General features: G+C 34.6%; 1 protein-coding gene across 3 annotated transcripts in view; it reads left to right on the top strand.

The window, feature by feature from the left end:
• LOC128018964 (FYVE, RhoGEF and PH domain-containing protein 1) overlaps positions 1-24,140 on the top strand; it is a 49,944-nt gene that overhangs the window by 12,001 nt on the left and 13,803 nt on the right. Inside the window, exons 1-6 of one of the 3 annotated variants that reach the window (XM_052604888.1) lie at positions 8,385-8,769; positions 18,969-19,127; positions 19,883-20,072; positions 20,788-21,457; positions 22,134-22,372; positions 23,561-23,717. In XM_052604888.1, the coding sequence (XP_052460848.1) occupies positions 8,712-8,769; positions 18,969-19,127; positions 19,883-20,072; positions 20,788-21,457; positions 22,134-22,372; positions 23,561-23,717 (1,473 nt within the window). In that variant the 5' untranslated portion in view covers positions 8,385-8,711. Of the gene's footprint in view, positions 1-8,384; positions 8,770-18,914; positions 19,128-19,882; positions 20,073-20,787; positions 21,458-22,133; positions 22,373-23,560; positions 23,718-24,140 lie in introns of those variants that run through there. The other 2 variants (XM_052604887.1, XM_052604886.1) reach the window with 2 other exon arrangements.

Raw genomic sequence — 24,140 nt, 5'->3', positions numbered from 1 at the left:
TAAAGGAGAAAGTAGACATTATAAATATTAGCTTTAGAAATAAATATTTTATTTGATTCAACATAAAATTTATTAAAACATATCTTAAAGTTAAACGTTTAGGCTAAACTATGGAACATAAAATGAGATAATTTTCCTTTAACGTTTTTTTATTTTTATAAAAGAGCCAGTAAGATGAAAATTCTAAGCTTCCTATCACTGTTTCTAAGTCCTGTACAACAGGTTTAAATCCATGCAAGGTTAAAAAAAACATTCTCATTTTGTCAAAATATCATTTTAAAATTACCTTAATTCTCAGAGATCCCCAAACAGTTCGCGCGAAACTGTTCATAAGATTCAGTTTCCTTAAACCCCTCCTTTCGGTAGCATACTGTGTTCTGATTGGTCAACTGACATAGTCAGTTTTGATTGGTTGTTCCTAACATTTTCATACTCATGTAAGCATGTACATAACCAAACTGAGCACACAACTTCACGGTAAAAAATGTGTTAGCATTAACATATAGTGCTAGCGTGACATACTGATAAGACGCTCGGGAGAAAACAAACACATAACTATATAATCATACTTACAGGTTGGGATTCGGAGATGCTTGTTGGTCCAAATAAAGTTGGTAATGAACCCTCTTTTATGGCCAAACGCTTTGAAAATTCCGCTGTACTCACCGAGATTAGAAAAGCAGTCATCAGTGAAATGTTGTGAAAACAACAAAATGAATTTGTTGTACTGCTCTGGTATTGTGGTAAAAATGAATTTTAGCCATTGGTTCTTCTGATCTTCGTTCTTTGGCAGTGAAAATAAAACAACCTTGCCTTTACAATTAAAAACACACTGTCTCCTCGACATGATGCTATCACACCAACCAGAGCGTCTGTTTGTAGGGAGATTATTATGCAAAGTGTTCCTAGTGACGTACATAGAGATGGGCAAAAGATTTGAAATCTATTACGACTCATTTAAGCGATTATCGACTCCTTACTTTAGAAGCCAATAACTTCATAAATCGTGTACTTTTTGGTTTAATTACTTTGCACATTGTTTATACTGATGGACAGCTACATCATAGACTGTAATACAGGTAATTTTTGATTTCCCATCTGTGTGGCTGTTTAAATGATACTCTAAATAAGAAACTAAAAATGCCAGCAGGTGGCGGTAAATGTCTATATGAGTCATTCATACATTGGAACTGCTGATTCGTTCAGGAATGAAGTAAATGTCTCGATCTCTTTTACATGGGGCTTTGAATCATTGATTCACACGATTTGCTCAAAACGCGGATTCATTCAGAAACTGAACACCGCTGTGTTGTTCGGAGGCACACAACAGTTCTGCTGTGGCTTTAGGGGTAATATTTTTGGGTAACACTTTAGAATAAGGTTCCATTAGTTAATGTTAGTTAATGTATTAATTAACATGAACAAACAATGAATAATACATTTATCACTGTATTTATTCATCTTCGTTAATGTTAGTTAATGAAAATACAGTTATTCATTGTTAGTTCATGGTTATTCACAGTGCATTAACTAATGTTAACAAGCACAACTTTTGATTTAAATAATGCATTAGTAAATGTTGAAATTAACATGAACTAAGACTTATAAATGCTGTAGAAGGATTGTTCTTGCTTAGTTCATGTTAACGAAAGTAGTTAACTAACATTAACTAATGGAACCTTATTCTAAAGTGTTACCTATTTTTGTTGGCAGTACTGAGCAAAAACAGACAATATTATGTTGAATATAAAATATAACACAATATTAACTTATTTACTGTACTGTTGTATAAAATCACATTGCACGTTGCTCTCGCTGCTTTATCTCACTGTGATATCGCTTATCATGTGATAATAGTTCATACATCTCTAAAATCCCCCATTTTTCAAGTTTCATTTGTGCCCCAAATATTCAGACTTTTTCAAATGTTTTTTAATACTGTTATTTCTCCATGGTAATGTGTAATTAATTGTGTGAAAACTTTTTTAATTTTTTTTTAAATTTTTTTAATGTGCACCAAAGAATGTTAAGCAAAAACATAATTAGAAACGTCAAGGAGCTGAAATGCTGTCTGCTACTGCAGCTGAGATGAGGGAGAAAGAGCGGAAAGCCAGTGTGTCAGTGTGTCAGCGTGTGGGAATGCCGTGCTGCCGTTTAAAACCACGGACAACGTGGCAGGAGAAAGAGAGCGGAAGCTCTAATCGCTCGAGAGGGAGCTTTAACCCACTCGCTTAAATCCTGGATGCTTTAATCTGCTCGAGTGAACCAGGGCTTGATAAGTACAGAGATGACTCTCAAAATCACGAGCTGATTAGACAGCTCACAAGAGAGACGAATGTGTGTCTGGAGACAGGAGGGTGTCTTCGGTCTCTGCTTCTCCACAGCAGAAAATGTAATGAGAGAGGCAGACAAAATAAAACATGTGACCTTTTCCCAGCAGTGAAGGGATGAGAGAAATGCATGTAGTGCTTCATGGATTTTCCTATACGTGTAGCATTTTCTGATTTTTTTTCAGCAGCAGTTAGAGGCCAAGTCCACGTGTGCACTGGTGTCGAAGTGTAAATGACAAAACCATATGATATAGTTCATCTATGAATCATTTTCATGGTGCTCACTGTTCCATAGAACTTACTGAAGTTCTATTCAGATTCAATTCAATGCAACAGTTTATGTAAAAATTATGTATTTACAATTATGCATTTTGCAGATGCTATTATCCAAATCATTTATCGAACTCACATTGCATTTAAGATCTTCATTTGATCATTTTGTGCATTCACTGAGAATTGACCTTGACCATGACCTTGGGGTTGCATTTAAACCGAATGTCCTTGTGATTGTGTCCCACAAATGAAAATGATAAGTCAACATTGCTTCTTGTTTAGGTTACTTCATTAAAATGAGCTAATGCTACTCAATTCTTGAATATTTTGTCACAATTAAATATTTTTTTTAATGGATGTTTTCATAATTGGTTTGTGTTTAATTTTATTGGAAGCTACTCAAATCAGTTACAGTTCTACATTTCTTGACAAGGTATCATGTCAACATTTTACATTGTAAAATATATTCAAATAGAAAACTGCTATTATAAATTCTAAAACCATTTCACAATATTGCTGTGTTTCTGATCAAATATTGGTGAGCTTAAGAGACTTAAAATAAAATAAATAATAAAACGTTAGTATACTGTTTTCTGTGTCTTGGCTCCATGACTTTAAGTCTTCCATTATAAGTCTCAGACTCAAAAATCAAAGTCAAAGGTCACTGAACCTGCACTCCAGCCCTGTCTGAGCTGAACAAAGCATTGCATTCCTGACCGCTCAGAGAAGCTCATCTATACATACAATAGTATCAGAATTGAAATAGAAGCCTGGAACGCTGTAACCAAAGCAAATGGATTCTCTTTCTTTCCAAGAGATAAGTGGAGCTTCTTGCAGTAAAAAGCAATGGCATAATAAATCTTTTTTGTACTCTTGAATATCTGCAACCTGGTTCAATCCCAGAGAGAGAGATTCTTTGAGCAGGTTTGGTTTAGGGAAGACTGTAATGTAAAGGTGTCGTTTTATTAAACAGAAAGCGCTTTTTGAGGAAACGAATCAATCCTTTGGTTTGGACTTCAGTGTCCTTATGATGAATCTGCTTATTTAAAGGGATAGTTCACCCAAAAATGAAAATTATGTTATCATTTATTCATCATTGTTCCACCCATGTATTTCTTTACTTTGTTGAACACAAAATAAGTTATTCTGATATGTTGGTAACCAAAAAGTTGCTGGTAGCCATTGACGTCCATAGTGTGTGTGTGTGTGGGGGGGGGGGGGGGACTATGTAATTTAATGGCTACCTATTAGCTATTAGCTATTTTCTTTTGGGTTCAACCGAAGAAAGAAACACGAGGGTGTGTAAATGTCTGAATTTTAATCTTTGTTTGAACTGTCCCTTTAAGAGCAGTCTATCCACTTTGTACATGCCGACTGCTGATTATATTCACAGTCACTTGAAAGTCAGCCGAGGACCAGATATTATTAATCATGTTTTTAAAATCATGCGTTCTCACAAGTGAGCAGATGACCAGCCCCCTCTATCTGAGAGTGTTGTTAGACATCTGGTAAGGGAGGCGTAACAAATCCAGCCCTCTGGGAATGAGTTCGACATGTCAGCAAGCAAACAGCTGATACTCTCAAGGCCTCATTCAGCCCAACAATACAGCACTCACACCAGCTCCATTACAGACACTAGACCCTCCAGTGCAAGCACAGCCGGCCATAATCCACTCATACACTTACACTTCCTGTACTTCACTATAGATGTGTTCACAACAGCATTTTGCATAGTAATTTTACTATTTTTGTAGTATGCTTTGTTAATTCTTTTGCAAACACACACACATACATTCCAAGATATATATATTTTATATATATATATACACATGTATATAACAAAGAAAATGTTATATACATAATTTTTACATATACATACATAAATAAATACATAAATAAATACATATATATATATATATATATATATATATATATATATATATATATATATATATATATATATATATATATATATATATATATATATATATATATATATATATATATGTATTTATGTATGTGTATGTGTATGTAAAAATTATTTATATAACATTCTCTTTTGTTTAAAATTTTTTTCTCTCTCTAATTTGTTTTCCTTAGTTTGTAACAGATATATGTAATTAAATAAATGTGTATATATATATAATATAACTAATGTGATTTTAATGTATATATATATATATATATATATATATATATATATATATATATATATATATATATATATATATATATATATATATATATATATATATATATATATATATATATATATATATATATATATACAAAATATATATATATTATAAATGTCTAAACCGCCAGTGAGTTTACGGTATTACATTGCATTTTTAGTTAAGTCAAAATAGGAGTCAAGAAGTACTGTAGATGTACATGTAATGATGTAGTACTTGAAATGCATTCTGCACAAGTGTGGAGTGTGTTTTGTTAATTACACTAAGGTGATGTGTGTATAGAGAGGCCAATAAAAGTGTGCTGAATGCAGAGAGTGAAGGTCAACCCCATTAACCCTTAGTTCATCCCTTCTGTTACTAACAAAAGACCATTGAACTCTTCTACTATCTCTCTTATAATCATTCAGTGGGGCTGTTGTTGGGGTTTTATAACCTTGAGGTAAACGCAAGAGGACGATTGCACCTCTGGAGATCATTTTAATAATTTAACACTTGAAATTTATATATAGTTCATTCAGTTGTACTCGCAGAACTATTGCGCTATTATTACTGCCATTTTCTAATATATATATATATATATATATATATATATATATATGTGTGTGTGTGTGTGTGTGTGTGTGTGTGTGTGTGTGTGTGTATAGATATATATTTACATATACAGTATATTTGTCATTTATTTGGCTTTTTGCAAGGGCAACTCATTTAGTTTGGATGTTTGTTTGTTTATTTTTTATTTATGCATATGTTTTTATTTATTATTATTTATTTTTATTCATGGTTTTAATTTTGTTGTTTTTGCAAGGGCTACTCATTGTTTTTTATTTGTAATTTATTTATTTATTTATTGTTTTTTTTTCCTTTTTTGTAATTTGAATTTTATTTATTTATTGTTTACTTTTTTGCTTATTATTTTTGCAAGGGCTTTCTTTCATTAATTGAGTTTTAAAAAATTGTATACTTGTTTATTTGTTTATTTTTATGTATTTATATTTGTTTTTCATTTTATTTATTTTTTAAAGGCCTTTATTTATTTATTCATTTATTTTGTTTGTTTGTGTTTAGGTTTGGTTAACATTTTTATTTACTTTTTCCCAAGGGCCACTAACATTTATTTATTTTATTATCTGTGTACTTATGTTATTCTTTTATTTAGAAAATATAAATGTATTTTTGTGTTTTACTGCAGATGATTACGTTTTACAATACATATTTAATGCATGTGGAAATTAGCACATGCTTTTAATAAACTTCTGAATATAAATGCTGTTTGCCAGTCTGTGTCTTAGTGCACACGTGAGTCATTGGCCTGTGGCGTTTAGACTTGTGATGCCGTCGGTGAGCATGCGCTCTGTGTCAAAGTCACAATAATGACAGTAGGCAGATGGCCTTCTCTCTAGGGAATCAGGGGGTAAATCTCTCCATTTAAAGCCTACGACCTGTGCCAGGGTCTGAGAGAGCAACAGCACTGCTGACCCAGCAGGGGTGAGGAAAATAAAAGAAACAGAAGGAGCGATGGGGCAAACCCATGCCACGTAATCTCAAGTCATTCTATGTGTTAGAGGATTATTCAGACGTTGGACAACAGAGACAAGCACCATCACAAATGATCCCAGAGACATGCTAGAGCATGATGTGTCTTGTCTGGAGGAAAGCTGGGTGTAAATTGTATGACCTTCGAGATCAGCCAAGCCCATTTCTCTACCTGATGTCATCGCTGCTGAGAAGTTGGTGTGACACACTTTTATATTCTGTGTTAACTTCATTATTGTGTTCTCATGCTTTACTCAAAATCGTAAAAATGCAACGTTAATCCGGCTTGAAACCCATCTGGATGAATGATTTGCGGTTTATGTCAACACCAGCAGCATTAGCTAAGTCATTGCACTTATTTACTTTACTGGATGCGCGGTGGCCAAGATTTCACCAAAGCCTTAAGCTCCCTTAAGCCATTATACATCTATAATATGACAAAACATGAATATTATTTGAAAGGAATATAGTAAAATGGTAAAAACACTCTTTTTAAACAAAACATTTAATAGAAATTTACATTTCATATCATAAAAGATATGTTTGGAGTAAATAAATATGATTATGAATAACTGTATCATTAATGAAACATTTACATAAAGTGAAACTGCCTTATTTTAATTTTTAAATAATTTGTCTAATGCAGTGAAATGCTGACATTAATGTCCTGAATTTTCTTCAAATAATACTTATTTTTGTGTATTTTGAGGGCACTTTATGGTATTCATCTCTAATTATACTATGTAAAAAACTAATATTATATTATTTGTTGAAGCAAAATCTCTTTAAAGACAAGGGGCAGTTGTTTTTTAACATTGGTAAAAGGCATAAAGTACAGATCATATCCACTTGAACGGTAAAGAACTGAAATCTCCAGTAATGTTTTTAAGATTACAATAATATCTAGAAACAATAGTATCATAAATTTAGCTTTAAATGACATTAAAAACAGTTTTTAAGACTGGTTAAAATAATGCACATGCATGTTTCACCGTTAAAATGGGTGATTGTCTCTTTAGACTAAAAGGTGAGACTTCCTTTACATCAGCTCCCATGTTTTAGCGTTATGGTTTATTTCATTCATTTCCTCTTCATACATCCTCTGGTTAAAGTCAGTACATGTAGATGATGACAGATAGGGTCACGTGTTTGATCACTTGTGATGCCTAATTTTAAGAGAGCCTAATTACACGGCACCGCGCCTGCCATTTAACTATAAGATGGTTATTCCATGAGTCACAGGCCCTCGATGTGTCATAACCTTTTTAATTGAGTGCGTGTCTAATGCATCAGTTCCATTATGCCATCTTAATGAAAATCACATCAACCTATTTTTTCAGAGTAGATTAAAGTGCAGTAACAAAGCTGCAGAAATGGTTAAAATTGTATGTATGTATATGTATATGCATGTACATACATAGTGTGCATACATATACATGTTTTTTATGTTGTATTTTTTTAATATATGTATTTAAATATATTTGTTTCGATTTATTTATATACTAGACATATACTATGATACTAACAGTAACATTTTTCTTGGAGAGTACCTGTAAGGAAGTATATGAATTTTACTATTATCTGATATCATCACTGTATTGCTATAGTACATTGACTCAAGCAAATGGTCATGAGGTCATGATCACAGAGAACTTACACACATTAATGCATCCCTTATGTACATTGTGCATCCTAAAACATATTAAATTATATTCCTTAAATTAACTGTGAGTTGCCCTGTATAAAATAATTTTACCAAATGAATAAGTGTGATGTAAATGTAGGCCTAATATACTGTGGAAGAGGGTTCGTTGTCAACCCACTTTTTGCAAGTATGTAGAATATAGAATATACACTCAGGGACACAAATAATTGAATCATTTTTATTATTATTATTTGAATGACAATCGGTATCATAATATACACACAGTCCAAACTAAACCCTCTAAACTGTTGTCAAGGAAACAGAGCTGAGGATGGTGATGGGAGGAGGGACCGGGTGTGTGTGTGTGTGTGTGTGTGTGTGTGTCAGGGCAGTCGGAGAGGGGTGGGGGGCGCGAGGGTGCACTTTATTTCCTTATCGTATCCGCATTGTCGGTGTCATCATGGCCACCGATGCTCAAACCTCTTATATGTTGGTTTAAGCGTCGTTTCGGTGTGATTAGCTTGATTTCTGCGGCGGGTTTGTGTAGTAAGCGCGTGCTCTCGAGGCGCTGGAGATGCGCGTGAGAGCGCAGACGCTCCTCGCGCCTTAGATCGTTCGCCGGTAGACAGGAGGAGCAACCGGGTTTGCGTTTATTTACCGTTAATTGTATCTATTAGATCTTTATTTCATCTTTGAGCAACTGGGGGGGATTGTGTCTCCCCGTTCTGTATTTTAATGACTGGTTTCGTATTTTGCTGCGCGATGTACATGGATAAAACCAGTGTGCTCCGGGGTAAGAACCTTTTTTTTTTGTATTTCATATTTTATTTCGACATATTAAAGCTTAATGTGTGTTTTAATAACGAAATTGTGTCAATAACTGTAGTTTAATCATATGCAGTGTTGTATGTTTGCTCATCTGCAGCATCATATACACCATCATGGTGGGAATTTTATACATGCATGTTCTATAGTTCACTGTGTCAGTATGTAAAGTGCGTGTATTCACCATCGTCCTTTTTTGCATAATTTGTATTGGCGTTTGATTGTTTTCATCATGCATTGTCATAAAATGTGTATTTTGGGTTTGGATTAAATGTTTATGCTTTGATCCAGATTTTTAAAATTATTTTTGGTGGAGGGGGATGGGCTTTATATGCAATGGAGTAAAATTAATGACATGCACCTTTCCTGTGCACATGATAAATCACACCTTCATGCACATTTTGAATTGTCTGTGAAATACCGCTGGTGCTTCACCTTCATTTTACAGAGTGGTGCATCATTACTGCTGCACATGAATGTAGGGAGACATGTAGTGCAGCCTGACATGTAGACGTGCGTGTGTGTGCAGGACACTACTACTGCTGTTGGCTTCCCCTGTGTTGCAGTATGCATGCCTTTTGAAGGTTATTTTGACGATGCAGAGACAGCATGCCCCTGCCATCGTTAGTGCACTTTAGGTGTGTTTGTTTGTGTTTCCATGTTGTTGTCAGGGACTGGCTATGTCAATGCAATGTCGGTTTCATCATACCATGTCTGATGAGCTGACAATCTGTTATTATAAAAATCAAAAGGCTCTGTATGATACATCAAAACAATGCCTGTTGGCTGTCAACTCACCATAGAGTGGGTGTGCCTGACTACAGTATCCATTTCAGCAATGCGTTGTTTCAAACTGCTGCATTTCGGAAATTAATGAACTATATTCAAGTGCAACTTCTGAAACTTTCAGCATCGCAAGTATTTCCCTGAAAACACTTAACTTTCATGCACTGGTGTTGTAGTGGCTTCTTCATGCAGTGCATTGATTGATGTGTGGATTTGTTTAGATTTATATAGGAGATTGGGTGGCAGATGCGTGCAGTGTTTTGCTGATGTCTGACCCATTAACGGAGCCTTTAGAGGCACAGATGTCTACGTCTGGTTTAATCTACATTATTGACCACCTTCAGTGGGTCACATAATAGAGTATTTAAGCATCTGTAGTTCTGACTGCAGTAGTTTTCTTAAAGGAATAGTTCACCAAAAATTAAAACTGTAGAAACTGTATTAGCATGCAGGCCATCCGAGATGTATATGGAGATTTGGAGAAATTCAGCATGACATCACTTTCTTACCAATGGATCCTCTGCAGTGAATGGGTGCCGTCAGAATGAGAGTCCAAACAGCTGAAAATCTTCACAATTAATTCAAGTAATCCACAACACTCCATCAATTAATGTCTTGTGAAGTGAAAAACTGCATGTTTGTAAGAAACAAATCCATCATCAAGATCTTTTTAGCTTTAAACTGTTGCTTCCAGCTAAAAAATAAGTCTTCTGTCTAGAATATAGCTTTCTTCAGTAAAAACGTCACCTCATCTGAATCATGAGAGAAATATGCACAGATCAAGCACAGTTTACAAGTGAAAAAATAATCCCTAAACTAATATGTTGATGGATTTTGATATGTGAGGACAACAGGACTTTTTTGGCCAGAAGCAATGGTTTAAAGTTAAAACGCCTTAATTATGGATTTCTTTTCTTACAAACACAAATCTTTTCACTTAACCAGACATTAATTGATGGACTGGAGTGGTGTGGATTACTTGTGAATTATTGTGATGTATTCATCAGCTGTTTGGACTCTCATCCTGATGGCACCCATTCACTGCAGAGGATCCATTGGTGAGCAAGTGATGTAATGGTAAATTTCTTAAAGTCCGTTCTAATAAAGAAACAAATTAATCTTGAGTGAGCATTTTAAGCAAATTTTCAGTTTTGGATTATCAACCCTCTATATATTGTTTTTTAATGCATTGGTCAATTTTGACATTTTGGGCTATTTGGCTTTTCATAATGTGTTTTTTAAACTAGTGGATAGGAAATATGTAAAACATGTTGATTTTATTGCAATTTATCTAAACAGGGCAAAATTATAAACACAACACTTTTTTTTTTGCCCCCATTTTTCATGAGCTGAACTCAAAGATGGCGGTGGGGTTATGGTACGGGCAGGCGTATGTTATGGACAATAAGGTGTATTTTATTGAAGGCATTTTGAATGCACAGAGATATTGTGATAAGATCCTGAGGCCCATTGTGCCATTATCCACGGCCATCACTTCATGTTGCAGCATGGTAATGCACGGCCTCGTGTTGCAAGGATCTGTACACAATTCCTGGAGGCTGAAACATCCCAGTTCTTGCATGGCCAGCATACTCACCGGACATGTCATCCATTGAGCATGTTTGGGATGCTCTGGATCGGCATATATGTCAGCATGTTCAACTCTATGCAAAGTAGATATGTTGCAAATGGTGCTCACACCAGATACTGACTGGTTTTCGGACCCCCCAATACAGTAAACCTGCACATTTTAGAGTGGTCTTTTATTGTGGCCAGCCTAAGGCACACCTGTGCAATAATCATGCTGTCTAATAAGCATCTTGATATGCCACACCTGTGAGGTGGAAGGATTATCTCCGCACAGGAGAAGTGCTCACTAACACAGATTTAGACAGATTTGTGAACAATATTTGAGAGAACGAGGCTTTTTGAGTACATAGAAAAAGTCTTAGATCTTTGAGTTCAGCTCATGAAAAATGGGGACAAAAACAAGTGTTGCATTTATAATTGTGTTCAGTATATTTGCTTTTGTAGATTTCAATTACACTACATATCTTTAAAGACTGTGAGTTGTTTCTCCTTCACTGAGTCAAAAATCTCCACTTCAGTAGCACTTGCATACACTAAACTATTCAGTTTTATTCATATCTACATTCTGAACTCCTGTCTCTATGCATGCAATCTTCAGATTTCTGTTCTTCAAATACATTCAAATTGATGAGCTGAGAATCTGATATTTAAAAAATCAAACATTAGTGATGCGTTCTTTCGGACTGCTGCAATTTAGGAAATGAATAAACTACATTCAAGTGCATCTTCTGAAAGTATTTCCCTGAAAACTTATAGTGGCCTTCATGCAGTGCATTGACTGATAAAATGAGTGCATATTTAATTAGACATTGCTAATTAACATATTCAAACATAACATTTCAGAACATTTGCTATACAAAAAAGTCCTTCCAAAACGAGTCTTAATCAATCAACTGGGGAAGTATGGTGATATCTTTTAGCACAATGTTTACCCTCTTCACCTGTGATGTCTTGCTTTAAACCTTCCAAAGATTCCAGTTATGTTTCCCTGCAGATTTGTGGACAGGTTTTCGGGTGCTGTGATAAAGACTTGTTTGTCTGCTTCACAGGCTGTGTATTGTTATGCAGTGTCATCCTCACTTGTGTCTTGGCCATGTTTGGATGAGAGCAAATCTTCGCTGAGGCTTGGATTATGTGTTGACTGTCCTGTCAGTGCACATGCTTCTGATCAGGATAAAAATAGTCCTTATGTTTCAACACATCCATCAGCTCACTGTGGAATAGATTTTATCAAAGAAAAAGTTCTTTCTTTCTGTAGCTGCAGCGGTCTGATGCTTGCTGTTACTCTTTATATTCTCTGCATGTTGAGATGAGTATTAAAACTGATGTCTAGTGTTTCTGAGGAGCCTGTTTCCATTCCATATCGGCGAGCTCATGAAATATTCATGAAAAGTCACAGAAGATGATGAATCAGCAAAGTGATGTGGTTTTAAATGTCTTATTGATCCTGAGCTGACTGACAGATCAGATTCTGACTGGTCATGTTATTGTTACAGGAGGAAGCCCTAATCTATAGACATCACAGACTGACGTCTCTAACCACAAGCGTCCTATTTTATCTTTGTTCCAAAACATAGGCATAGAAGACCACAGGCCAAGAACATTGGTGTAGGTAGGATTTACCTGGAACAATTTTTACTCAGAAATTGATAGTAAATTATACTAACAAATAATTACAAAGAAATTAAAAGTAACACGTAGAATTAAATGTGATTTTTTTTTTTTTTTTTTACGTTGAATGTATTTTCAGCATAATTACTCCAGTCTTCAATGTCACATGATCCTTCAGAAATCATTCTGATATGCTGATTTAATACAAAAAAATATATTATTATTTTCGGTATTGTACATTTTTTCCAGATTCCTTTGATTAATAGAAAATTCAAAAAGAAAAAAAAAATATTTAAAATAGAATTTTTTGTAACATTAGAAATGTTTTTACTTTCACTTCTGATTAATTTATTGCATCTTTGCTGAATAAAAGTATTAATGTCTTCCAAAAGAATGATTAAAAAATAAATAATGCTGACCCCAAACAGTAGTAAATAATTGAGAAGGAAACCACATGGTTTGAATATTGTGTATATATTATGCTGTAAAAAATTGTTTTTCACAGTTTTTCTACTTCAAAAATGTCACATTTTATTCAGTGTTACTTGTAAACAATGACTTTTTTATTATTCATTGTGAAATTAACTAGCAATTTAATGTTTCTACACTACACTTTTTATTTCAGTGTACCTTTTTTTCACCAGTGTAAAAAGCCAATACGTGTCTGACAAGCTGCGAAGTCCGTCATCATTCAAATAAGAGTGTTTCTGTGAGGTTTTATAGTGTAGACATCAATCTGAATGGTGAAGATATAGCTAATACCCTGATATCAGACCCATGGGGTGGAGATTTCTGCAGAGGTTGTCAAACACAAGTCCTCTGTGCCTCAGTGCCTTGCCAGCAGTACCTCCACCTGTCTACACCAGACCACAGCTCATTTTTTACAGGCCTCTTGGCACCATTTAGGAGAAGAATTTGACCTGGGACCTGAATGTCTTTAATAGTCACTTCCTTACAGTGCAGGTGCAGGTACATCCTGTTTGCTTATGCACGAGGTGTGCGCTGATGTCCCGATTTCACACTCAGAGAATGACCTTGAAATGTTTTCCTCTGGTTTTAGCCAGGTTGGCAGTTTCTTTTAGGTTCAGTTGTGACCGTATAAACACATACTTGGAACTTTCGTTTTACGATGGGAATTCTTTCGAAGTGAACCCACGGGTTCTTATTGAAATGCAAACTGCTACAGTCAATAGTAAATCTGGCTGTGAATGTCTTTAAAGTGGTTTTGTTAGGGAAGCTGGTGAGGCAGATGTTCTATTGAATCATGGGTAGTTCAGAGGATGCTTACAGACCATCTGTGACATGAACTTCTCATTGGAATTGAGTTTCTCAAAGGCATGTTAAACAAAAATATGGAAATTCTGTCATTTAGTCACCCTATGTTGTTTCAAACGCTAAATATTTTTGCAGTGTACCTGGATTGGTTTAGGCCTGTCATGGACCACTCACTATACTGAAGCTTTTCATATTTTTCATGTATGTGTGGTGTTAGTTTACAGCAGTGACAGAAATTAACTATGAGTTCAATACGATCCACTACAAGGCAATATTTGCCCCCTTGAACTGATTTCCACAGGATCTTTTACCCTTATAATGGAATTTTATTTAACCTTAAAAGTATGCATTATTTTGTATGTCAAAAAAATTATTCTTACATTTAATAAATAAATTCAGACAGTGAAAAGACAATAATACCAGTCACATAAAATTGGTATCAACCAAATCCATCTTTGCACTGCAGAAGTTGCCTCCAAAGTGGTGTTTAGGTGTATTTAAAAAGGCTGTTTAATGCAGCTGTGGACCAATAGTACAAAAAAGCTGATATTAATGTTTAAAATGTAGCTCGCAATATTAACTTGTAAATGTTAAATGTCAATATAACATTTGCAATTGTGCTGATATTCTGGAAAAACAGCACTCTTGCTTATGTGATATTGGCTCATATATGGTTCATGTGAAGTTACTCATTTATTTTATCTCATAAAATTGATCTACTGATCAAACTGGTAATCAAAATGACATATTTAAGCATTTTTTTCCTGTGAAAGTAATTTCTGCATGCCTAAAAATATCATAGCATATAGGCAGATTCATGAATATGCAAATTAGTCCCCGCCTCCACTCAATCACAGCAGCTGACACAGTGACAAACTGCAATACTCGATTAATTCAGCCATGTCTGTTTGAACCAGAAGTTGATTCCGTAGAAGAGGAAAAGTGAATTATACAGGAGTTTCTTCTCTACAAGTCCATGTATTAGAATGGTAATGCATTTTATGTATTGCTCTCTATAACATCAGACACATAACGTAATTGATATCATTGGATTGACTACTTTATCAAAGAGCTTATATAGGGTTATTAATTGTAAAAATCAACAAACTCTTGTCAAAATATTTTGCTAATGATATGAGAAGCCTGATCTTGACGTTTATGGGATTGGTTACATGTATGTGATGGTGGAAACCATAACTTCTCTTTTTCATATGGATTAGAAGTGACACGGGGGTGAAGACAGAACTGGAGGTGAAGTATTCCTTTAATAAACTGCTGCCAAAGCATGTCAAGGATTAATCTTAAATCTCTGAATTGAAGAGCAGTAGCGCATATTTTTACTCCGGTGTGTGTGTCTCTGCTTTATCTTCATGGCCCTAAAAGCCCCTGTCTTCACTTTCTGCCTTCAGGAGAAATGGAGCATGAGAATATCAGTCAGTCAGAAGTAAACTTCTCAGAAGAGAAGGCGCCTGTATGAAGCGTATTTCAGCAGTGCTTTATTTATGGTTAGATTAGATTAGATTCAACTTTATTGTCATTGCACATGTAAGGTACAAGTACAATGATGGCTTTCAGTTTGTAGAATGAGCATGCAATCCTAGTATTCATTCAAATGCACGCTTTTGGCCATACAGGAAGAATTTTCCCGTCTGTTTAGATGTCTTGATGACTTTGTGCCTCGGTTGACTTTAGGCTTTGTGCCTGTAAATGGAAAGATTTTTTTTCTGTCTGCTATGGAAAAAGAAGTCTGTTTCACAGACCATGTGAGAAACTAGTTAGGTTCTGTTTGAATAGAAATTGAACCGTGTGTTTCTGGATTCATCTCTGTTAATTTAAGTATTAAATTGTTATATTGGGCAATGAGCTTGTATAATTAGCATTAAGCTAAGCAAAACTAACTATAGTGGCATCATTGCTCATATATGGGTTATGTATCTGAACAAACTGCTTACACTAAGTATTACACTTCATGTATGTCAATATGATTTTTTTCTTTTCTAAGCATCTAGATGAACAATTTTCCACTGGCAGATAGTAACATTTAAATTTTGAAATGATGCAATTAAACTATTTAACTAATAATTACAAAAAACTGACAAGTAACATTTAATTAAACATTACATTTTGAAGTAGAAAGACTGAAATATAATTTTCTTATTATAGTAATTGTAGTACTTGAATAATTGCATTTAATAAACTGTAGTACTGTATATATTGTTTTATGATTCAGTTTATTTTTGTAATTTGAAATAAACATGAACTGAAAAAAAAAAAAATTAATTCCAGCTAATTGCCAAGGCAACATTTCTCATTTTCACATAAAACTTGATGTACTGAAATAACAAAAAAAAAAACAACAACAACAAAAAAAAAAAAAAATATATATATATATATATATATATATACATTTTAAAAATCATATAAAAATTACAAAAACAATTATTACAATTTCTAAACTTAAAAAATAAAATAAAAAATAAATTCTAAATAAGAAAAAAAAAAAAAAACGTAGAAGTATCTAAATGATATATATATAACTGCCACCCAGAATACATATCGACTATAAAGCACAGTGTCACAATCACCATCTCAGCTGGAGTGCTCACCCTTACGAAAGGAAAATGTATTTACCAATATATTTCTTAAAATATATTGTGATATATTGTAATATATTATTTTCCATTTTTATTTTCTAATATTTTATATATTTGAATACATTTAATAATATATTGATGATACATATATTATATAATAGATTGCAAAATATACAAATGATTGCCGCTTTCAAGATATTGCAATATATTGGAAAAAAAATATTTAAGAATATATCCCTAATATATTACATGATATTTTCCAATATACTGCAATATATATTTGTTTCATAACAGCAGGGTGAGCTAACATTAGCATTGTTAGCTCACCCTGTATAAGCCCGGTTCTCTCTGTCTGCATTGTTTTTTTTATAGTCTCTTGTCTGATTCTCCTGCGTCTTGAGTCCTAGTTTTGCTTCTCTGCCTGTTCGGATCACCCGTTTCCTATTGCTATTGTTTGGACTGATTTCCTGTGTTATGACCTTAACCTGTTTTTGGACTTTGTGGATTACCCCTTTAATAAATACCTCAACCTTCGTGTACCTGTGCAGCTTTCATGACGCATAGTGTAATCCTGCTATTTGTAATAACAGAAAAAGTTTTTTAAAGATTAATTTGAAAAACATTATACTGTGTTTTGGATGGGCCTGTTCTTTTGATCCATATTTAATACATCAAACTTAAACAGGCTTGTAGGTCACAGCACACATCCCTTTCCCGTACAGGAACTCCAGAGCACATGGGAAAAACAACATGTGCTGCGAATCCAAATCTGCGGCTAGGATAACGCTGGTTTTCTCCCTCACTAGTCTTTCTTCACCTTTAAGTAATTTTGGTGGAGCATGTGGAAGTCATTTCAGCCCCCTGCCTTCACTAGCTGGTATGAGTATCACCATATGGAACCAATTAACTCTTTGTAAGGGGACGGACAAGCTTTTTTTAAAATGGCAACATCATCTAGACGGCGGGTCTGCTGACCATCTGACCCGACTGTACCACTTTAAGAAATTCCTACAAGATTTTTTTCCTGTCCGTGCTCATTTTGATATCAAAGCCCTTCAAATCGTATTTTCATGTGCAATGTTTGTAGCCTGTGATTTTTATGTCACTAGATCCAAACTTATGACGTGTTACAATGATTGAGCTGAACAGGCAAATATACACAGTAGTGACTGGCACTTTAACACACTGACCTACTTAGCACACGATGGCCTAACACGGGCACAGAGCACTCAACCGCTCTCCCTATTTACCCAGAAGTCTCTCTACACAGTTTGATGTCATGTTCACATTGTGTCAGCACAAACGAAGTGTGTAATTGAAGCCCAAGACTGATGTGAAGTATATATACTTGGACTTATCACTGGATCTGGACTCGCAGTTTGTTGAGCCAGAGGTGATTTGTGTGAAAACGTTTTGTACATTTATGATCTCTGGCATTCAAACATATCCCTCAGTCAAACTGAAATCCATTACGCCCAGCCGGCTCCATTAAATTAGACTGAATTGAATTTGCCCAACGTTTTCTTCTCTGTTGTTGATACTTGAAGTGTTTGCTGTCTGAGATTATAACGCTTGCAATGATGAGACAGTTTTTATTTTTTAAATGGCAGTGGGTTGAATTTTTGCATCGCAAAATCCAGTCTTGGTGAGCAATTAGAGACTTCGTTTAAAAACATTAAAACATACTGACCTCAAACGTTCAAACAACGCGGATCATTATGGCACTTAATATGAATCAGTCTGTCTCTCTGTAAAAATGAAAATAAGCACATCAGGTTTGTTTCTCATATTTTTTTTTTCTCATTGTTGTAGTGGCTTAATTCCCATGTTGTACTGGAGAAAAACTTTCATTATCCTACAAAATCTTCTGATGTTAAAAGTTGTTAGGAAATGCATGAATTGTGACTGTTTTGGTCGATCATTTGCAATGACTCACATCGCTTACAAGTAACTGTTTTATTTTCTTGCCAAAGTCAATTTTCTTCACATTTACGACCCTGATGGGAACACACTGTATTGTGTACATGCTGCTGTTAAATCACAAAGCTCTGGCTATGAAAGAGAGAGTGGTGTATTTCAACTCAAACTAATCTGAATTTAAAAACAAGTCTCATTTTGGCCAAAACCAACTCAAATGGAGCCAATGACAAGTTATGGGCTGTAACTGATAAAGAACATCAGCCATGGTTTCTTCCCTTTGTTCAGATTCCCTTTACTCTCCAAATCCAAGCGAGTCTGCACTCTCTCTTTCTGTCAGGCCCATCATCCACCAGTCCACAGCTGCTAACCAAGAGTCTGTCCCTTGAGCCAGGCCCCTGCCTCGGAGCCCATGAGACCCCACAGCGCCTCTGCTCTGACCCTGGACCCCTGGAAACACAGCACTGCAATGGCACAAGTGAGGACGGACCTCAGGACGTCCCGCCTCCACCCACTAAAACACGCCCACCTTTACCTGGGCCAAAGCCTCAAGGTACATTTAAAGGGATAGTTCAACCACAAATTAAACTTCTATCATCATTTACTCACCAATATGACACAAAATGCAGAATGTCCAAGCTTTTTGTTTCTATACAATTCACAAAAAACGTGAACAAGCTCTAAAAATTACAAAAAGGGAACTTTTATGCCATATTTCAAGTCTTCTGAAGCATTGAAATAACTGTTTTTATTTTAATATATTTCAAAATGCAATTTATTCTTGTGATGCAAAGCTGAAATGTCAGCATCATTACTCCTTCAGTGTTATATTATCCTTCTGAAAAGCAATTTTTGGTAATTGTGTAAAAATCTTTACTGTTTATTAAATTAATAAAATTATAAATTTCTTACATTCATAGCAAAAAGTAAAAAAAAAATCTTTAGAATGGTAGTCTATATGCATATTTAAATATACGCAAACCTTGAAATGAAAATGACATCACCATTATTCTTGTGTTTACTGAATTGTCTTTGACCTCATGAATCATTTAAAATATTATATATATATATATATATATATATATATATATATATATATATATATATATATATATATATATATATATATATATATATATATATATATATATATATATATATATATATGATGGAATCTAATGGAATCTAAAGTACTTGTTATTCTACCCTATTGTTCCAATTTAATATAGGTGTGCGTCTATCATGCGGTCATGTGATTGCGCACCAGTCTCACTGTATTGATTTGAGGATTGATTTTGTCTCGTTCAGTGCCCCCGAAACCCCCTCATCTACAGCAGAAGAGTGCTCGAAGGACATGCCCCCCGGATAAACCCCTCCCACCTCCACCACCCTCCCGCCCTCTCCCTGCCGACCCCCGCCAATCACACGCCACCTTACCGCGAGCAGAGGGAAGCTCCTCCCCCACTTGTGTCCTCTCACTCATCGAGAAGTTTGAGAGGTGAGAGATCACCGTCAGTCAAACGCTTGTCACTGGAGCCGCTTTTTAGATTATTATTCATAACTACTGATCTATTTATTAATCAATGTATTTGACTTAATGTTTTTTACATGTTTTCTAGTAAAATATATTAAAAAATCCTCAAAACATTATGTACTTGAGAAGCATAATTGCATAAAAAAGGCATAAACATAAAAATGTTTAGATTTTTTTTTTTTTTTGAAATTTTTCTTTTTTTTTTAGAAAGAGTTTCTTTTTTTTAAGCATAAATCTTACTAAATTAAGCTTTTAATTTACTTTGGCTTTAAATTTAAGGTAAAGCAATATGTCATTGATAAGAATTGCGTAAGACATTAAGACTTTTTTAGAGAAAGTGCCTATTTTTTTAATTATTTAAACAAAATATATTTTTTATTTATTTAGTGAAGTATTGTTTGGGTAGAAGAATTGTAAAGAAGTGAAAACAGATGTTAATAGATTTTTTTTAGCAGATTTGCTTCTAAAGTTAATATTTGTCTTAAGGATATTGATAGTCGAATTTTTTATTTTTTTTTATTTAATTGAATGTATTTAGTTTTTATTTTATTATTTTAATAATAAATATGCTCACAATGTGATGTATTTTAAATATTTCTATAAACATATTAAGACATGTTTGCCGTATGCAATGTGAATAAAGTTTTTTTTTTTTTATCTCTCTTTTTTTTTTTTTTAGGGAGCAGATCATCGTTGTGCCAGATATCACCGGGGGAGTGATGTGCACCCCACGGGTCCCCGAACAGCAGGCCGCTTCTGGGCCTTTTAGCCCTCCACCCTCGGAGTTCATCCTGCCCTGCACGTCCCTTCAGGAACCACTAGAGGCGCCGCTGGCTGAGGACGAGGTCGAGAAAGAAGAAAAGGAGGAGGAAGAAGAGGTGGACGAAACCGAGGAGGATGACAGCGAACTCGGGGCTTCCTGCTCAGAAAAGCGTCTCTCTATGGAATCAGGCTATGGTGCCTCTGATAAACTGCTGGACACTATGGAAACGAGGGACCTTACAGCCAACCAATCAGAAATCCCCTCGGAACGCTTGTCCCTCCCTCCGTCACAGATGGATGGGAAGCTGGCCAATAGAGACAGTGGTATTGACAGCATCAGCTCGCCCTCACACAGCGAGGAGCTCTGCTTTGTTGGGGACGAGAGGGAGATTTGCCCCTGCAGCCCAGGGCCCGGGCTTCCTTGCAGCTATGCCGAGGGGCCCGAAGGAGACGGGGCCAGTGGTGTGGAGGGCGGCAGAGACTCAGAGGGAGACAGTGATATGGAGGAGGGCAGCGGGGACGAGAGTGAGATGAACCCCATGGCTCTACAACCTCTGCCTAAAGCTGAACGACAAGACTCCACTGAGGTGAGGAGAAGTGTGTTTCCTTCAGACACTCTACCTGTTTAACTACACTTTATTCAGAAGGTGGGAAAATTATGAAATATGATCTTACTTTTAAATACCTGGGTATTACCAAAGACTTATTTACATATTGTAAATACATCTTAATTAATTCTAAAGGATAAATTACAAATTTGCTACAAGAAACCCTGATTAAAATACATATTTTTAATATGTGAATTCACAAATACATTATATTATTAAATATATGTCTATATTTTGCTTTTATTTTAATTTAATATAATTATAATAGTTTTTTTATATTAAATTTTTACATCATAAATATTTTTTCTAATTTATTTTCATTTTCATGAATAATAAAAATTATAATGCATAATAAAATACAATTAATAATGGTTTATGTTATTAAATAAATATATTTACTAAAATATAAATGTTAACAATATAAAGAAGCTTTTTTTAAAAATCACTAAATTTTTTATTTATTAAGATCAGTTTATCATGCTTCTAAAGTATATTCTAAATTCATTAATATAACTTTATTACATTTGAATGTTTTTTTTAAATGTTCTTACTATTAGAAGTAAATCTTCAGAATGAGACTTATACTATGCTCTTCAGCTTCTTGTGACAGGAGTGTTCAGACTCATTATTCAGCCATCATTTTCTGGTTTTGCAGCTGTCAGTCCAGCAGCGGGTGTTTAACATTGCTAATGAGCTGCTGCATACGGAGAAGGCTTACGTGTCCAGACTGCACCTCCTGGACCAGGTGTTCTGCGCCCAGCTGATGGAGGAGGCCCGAGCTCGCAGCTCCTTCCCCTGTGAGGTGGTCATGGGCATCTTCTCCAACATCTGCTCCATCTACTGCTTCCACCAGCAGTTCCTGCTGCCAGCGCTGGAGAAACGCATGGAGGAATGGTGAGAAAGAAAGAAAGAAAGGGACTGTGATAGAGATTTTATTATGGTAAAATGGTAATGTTTCTAATGTTCTATTTTCTCTCTATACTTTCTCTGTCCAGAAGATTAATTGTAAATTTCCTATTGTAAATATATCAAAACGTATTTTTTCATTAATAATATGCATTGCTAAGAACTTCATTTAGACAACTTTAAAGGTGATTTTCTCAGTATTTAGATTTTTTGGCACCTTCAGATTCCAGATTTTCTAATAATTGTATCTTGGCTAAACCATACATCAATGGAAAGCTTATTTATTCAGCTTTCAGATGGTATATAAATCTCAATTTTAAGAAATTGAGCCGTATGACTGGTTTTGTGTTTCAGGGTCACATATAGTTTGTAGTAGTATTAAAAAAAAAGATTCTTACACAGTATTTTGGTCTTATTTTCCAGTACAAATACAAGACAGGTTTACTTAAAAAGCGAAATCATTTAATATATTAAGTCTTGTTTTCTGGACGATATCTGCCAGTGGGTTTAGAAAAATAAACTTTATTCAGAGGGAAACCAGATTATTTTTCCTACCCATCTGTGAGATATTTTTATTATTCTTTAAAAAAAAGCTGACTTTCAGAAAACAAGACTTATTCTACACACTTCAATATCTGAGGAAATTTTGTTTCTCAAGTAAATGTATTTTTGTACTGGAAAACAAGACAAAAATATTGACAGCAGTGTATACTGTATACACTATGTATTCGTGGATAAACTTGGACATATTTATATATATATTACCTTTATATAAAGAGCTAGTTACATAAAAATATGTTCATGTTAATTATTAATAACGCCATTGAAAAATATTTGTTTAGTCTAAATATAGAATGTTATTTTAAATAGTAGAGTTGGAACATAACAGAAAATTCTAGAGTGTTAAACTGAAGTGTTGTTAAAGGCTTTGACTATTTAACAAGGTTTATTTATTAATTTTTTTTACAGTGGCTCATGCAATCAGATGAAATCAGAGATTTACATCAATTTTCTTTTGGACATAACTAGAAAAGTTTCAATGGAGTTTGATTTCAGTGGACATATGCAACATATGTTTTCCATAAAACAGTCCAGTTTTGGAAAGGGAAGGGTGAACTTCTCATTGAGTTGGGACACAAATGATGAACGGACCTTGACTTCCGCCTCTCTCCTCAGGGATCTGAACCCCCGCATCGGGGACATCCTGCAGAAACTGGCGCCTTTCCTGAAGATGTACGGCGAGTATGTGAAAAACTTTGACCGGGCCATGGAGCTGGTGAACACCTGGATGCAGCGCTCCTCTCAGTTCAAAGCCATCATTCACAACATCCAGGTACCAGACCGGGATCTAAACACTGTGCTAAACTAGCGATGCTTTGTAATAAGACATTTTTTTTGTATCATGCATAAATATTTTGCGATGCTACAAGCAATCGGTTGATGTATGCTATACAGAATGTAGCAGTAGTAAAGAAATTATTCTTACTTACTATTCTTACTAGACATTCTGAAATCAACATACTGTATATTTGATTGAGAAGAAAAATGACTTATGTCTTGGTTTCAGATAAATGTATAAAAAAAGAGCTTATGCTTAAAATAAGAAAATATCTGTCAGTGGGGTCAGAAAAAACAAAGGGAAAACACAATTATTATTTTTCCTACCTCACTGAACGATATATTTTCTTGCTTTTAAGCATAACTCCCTTCATTAGATTAATTTTTTCAGAAAACAAGTCTAAATAAACGTTTGTAT

This window comes from Carassius gibelio, chromosome A8, assembly GCF_023724105.1.
Source record: "Carassius gibelio isolate Cgi1373 ecotype wild population from Czech Republic chromosome A8, carGib1.2-hapl.c, whole genome shotgun sequence".
NCBI lineage: Eukaryota > Metazoa > Chordata > Actinopteri > Cypriniformes > Cyprinidae > Carassius > Carassius gibelio.
The sequence above is the reverse complement of the archived record's forward strand: the minus strand, read 5'-3'. Positions and strand labels throughout refer to the sequence as shown.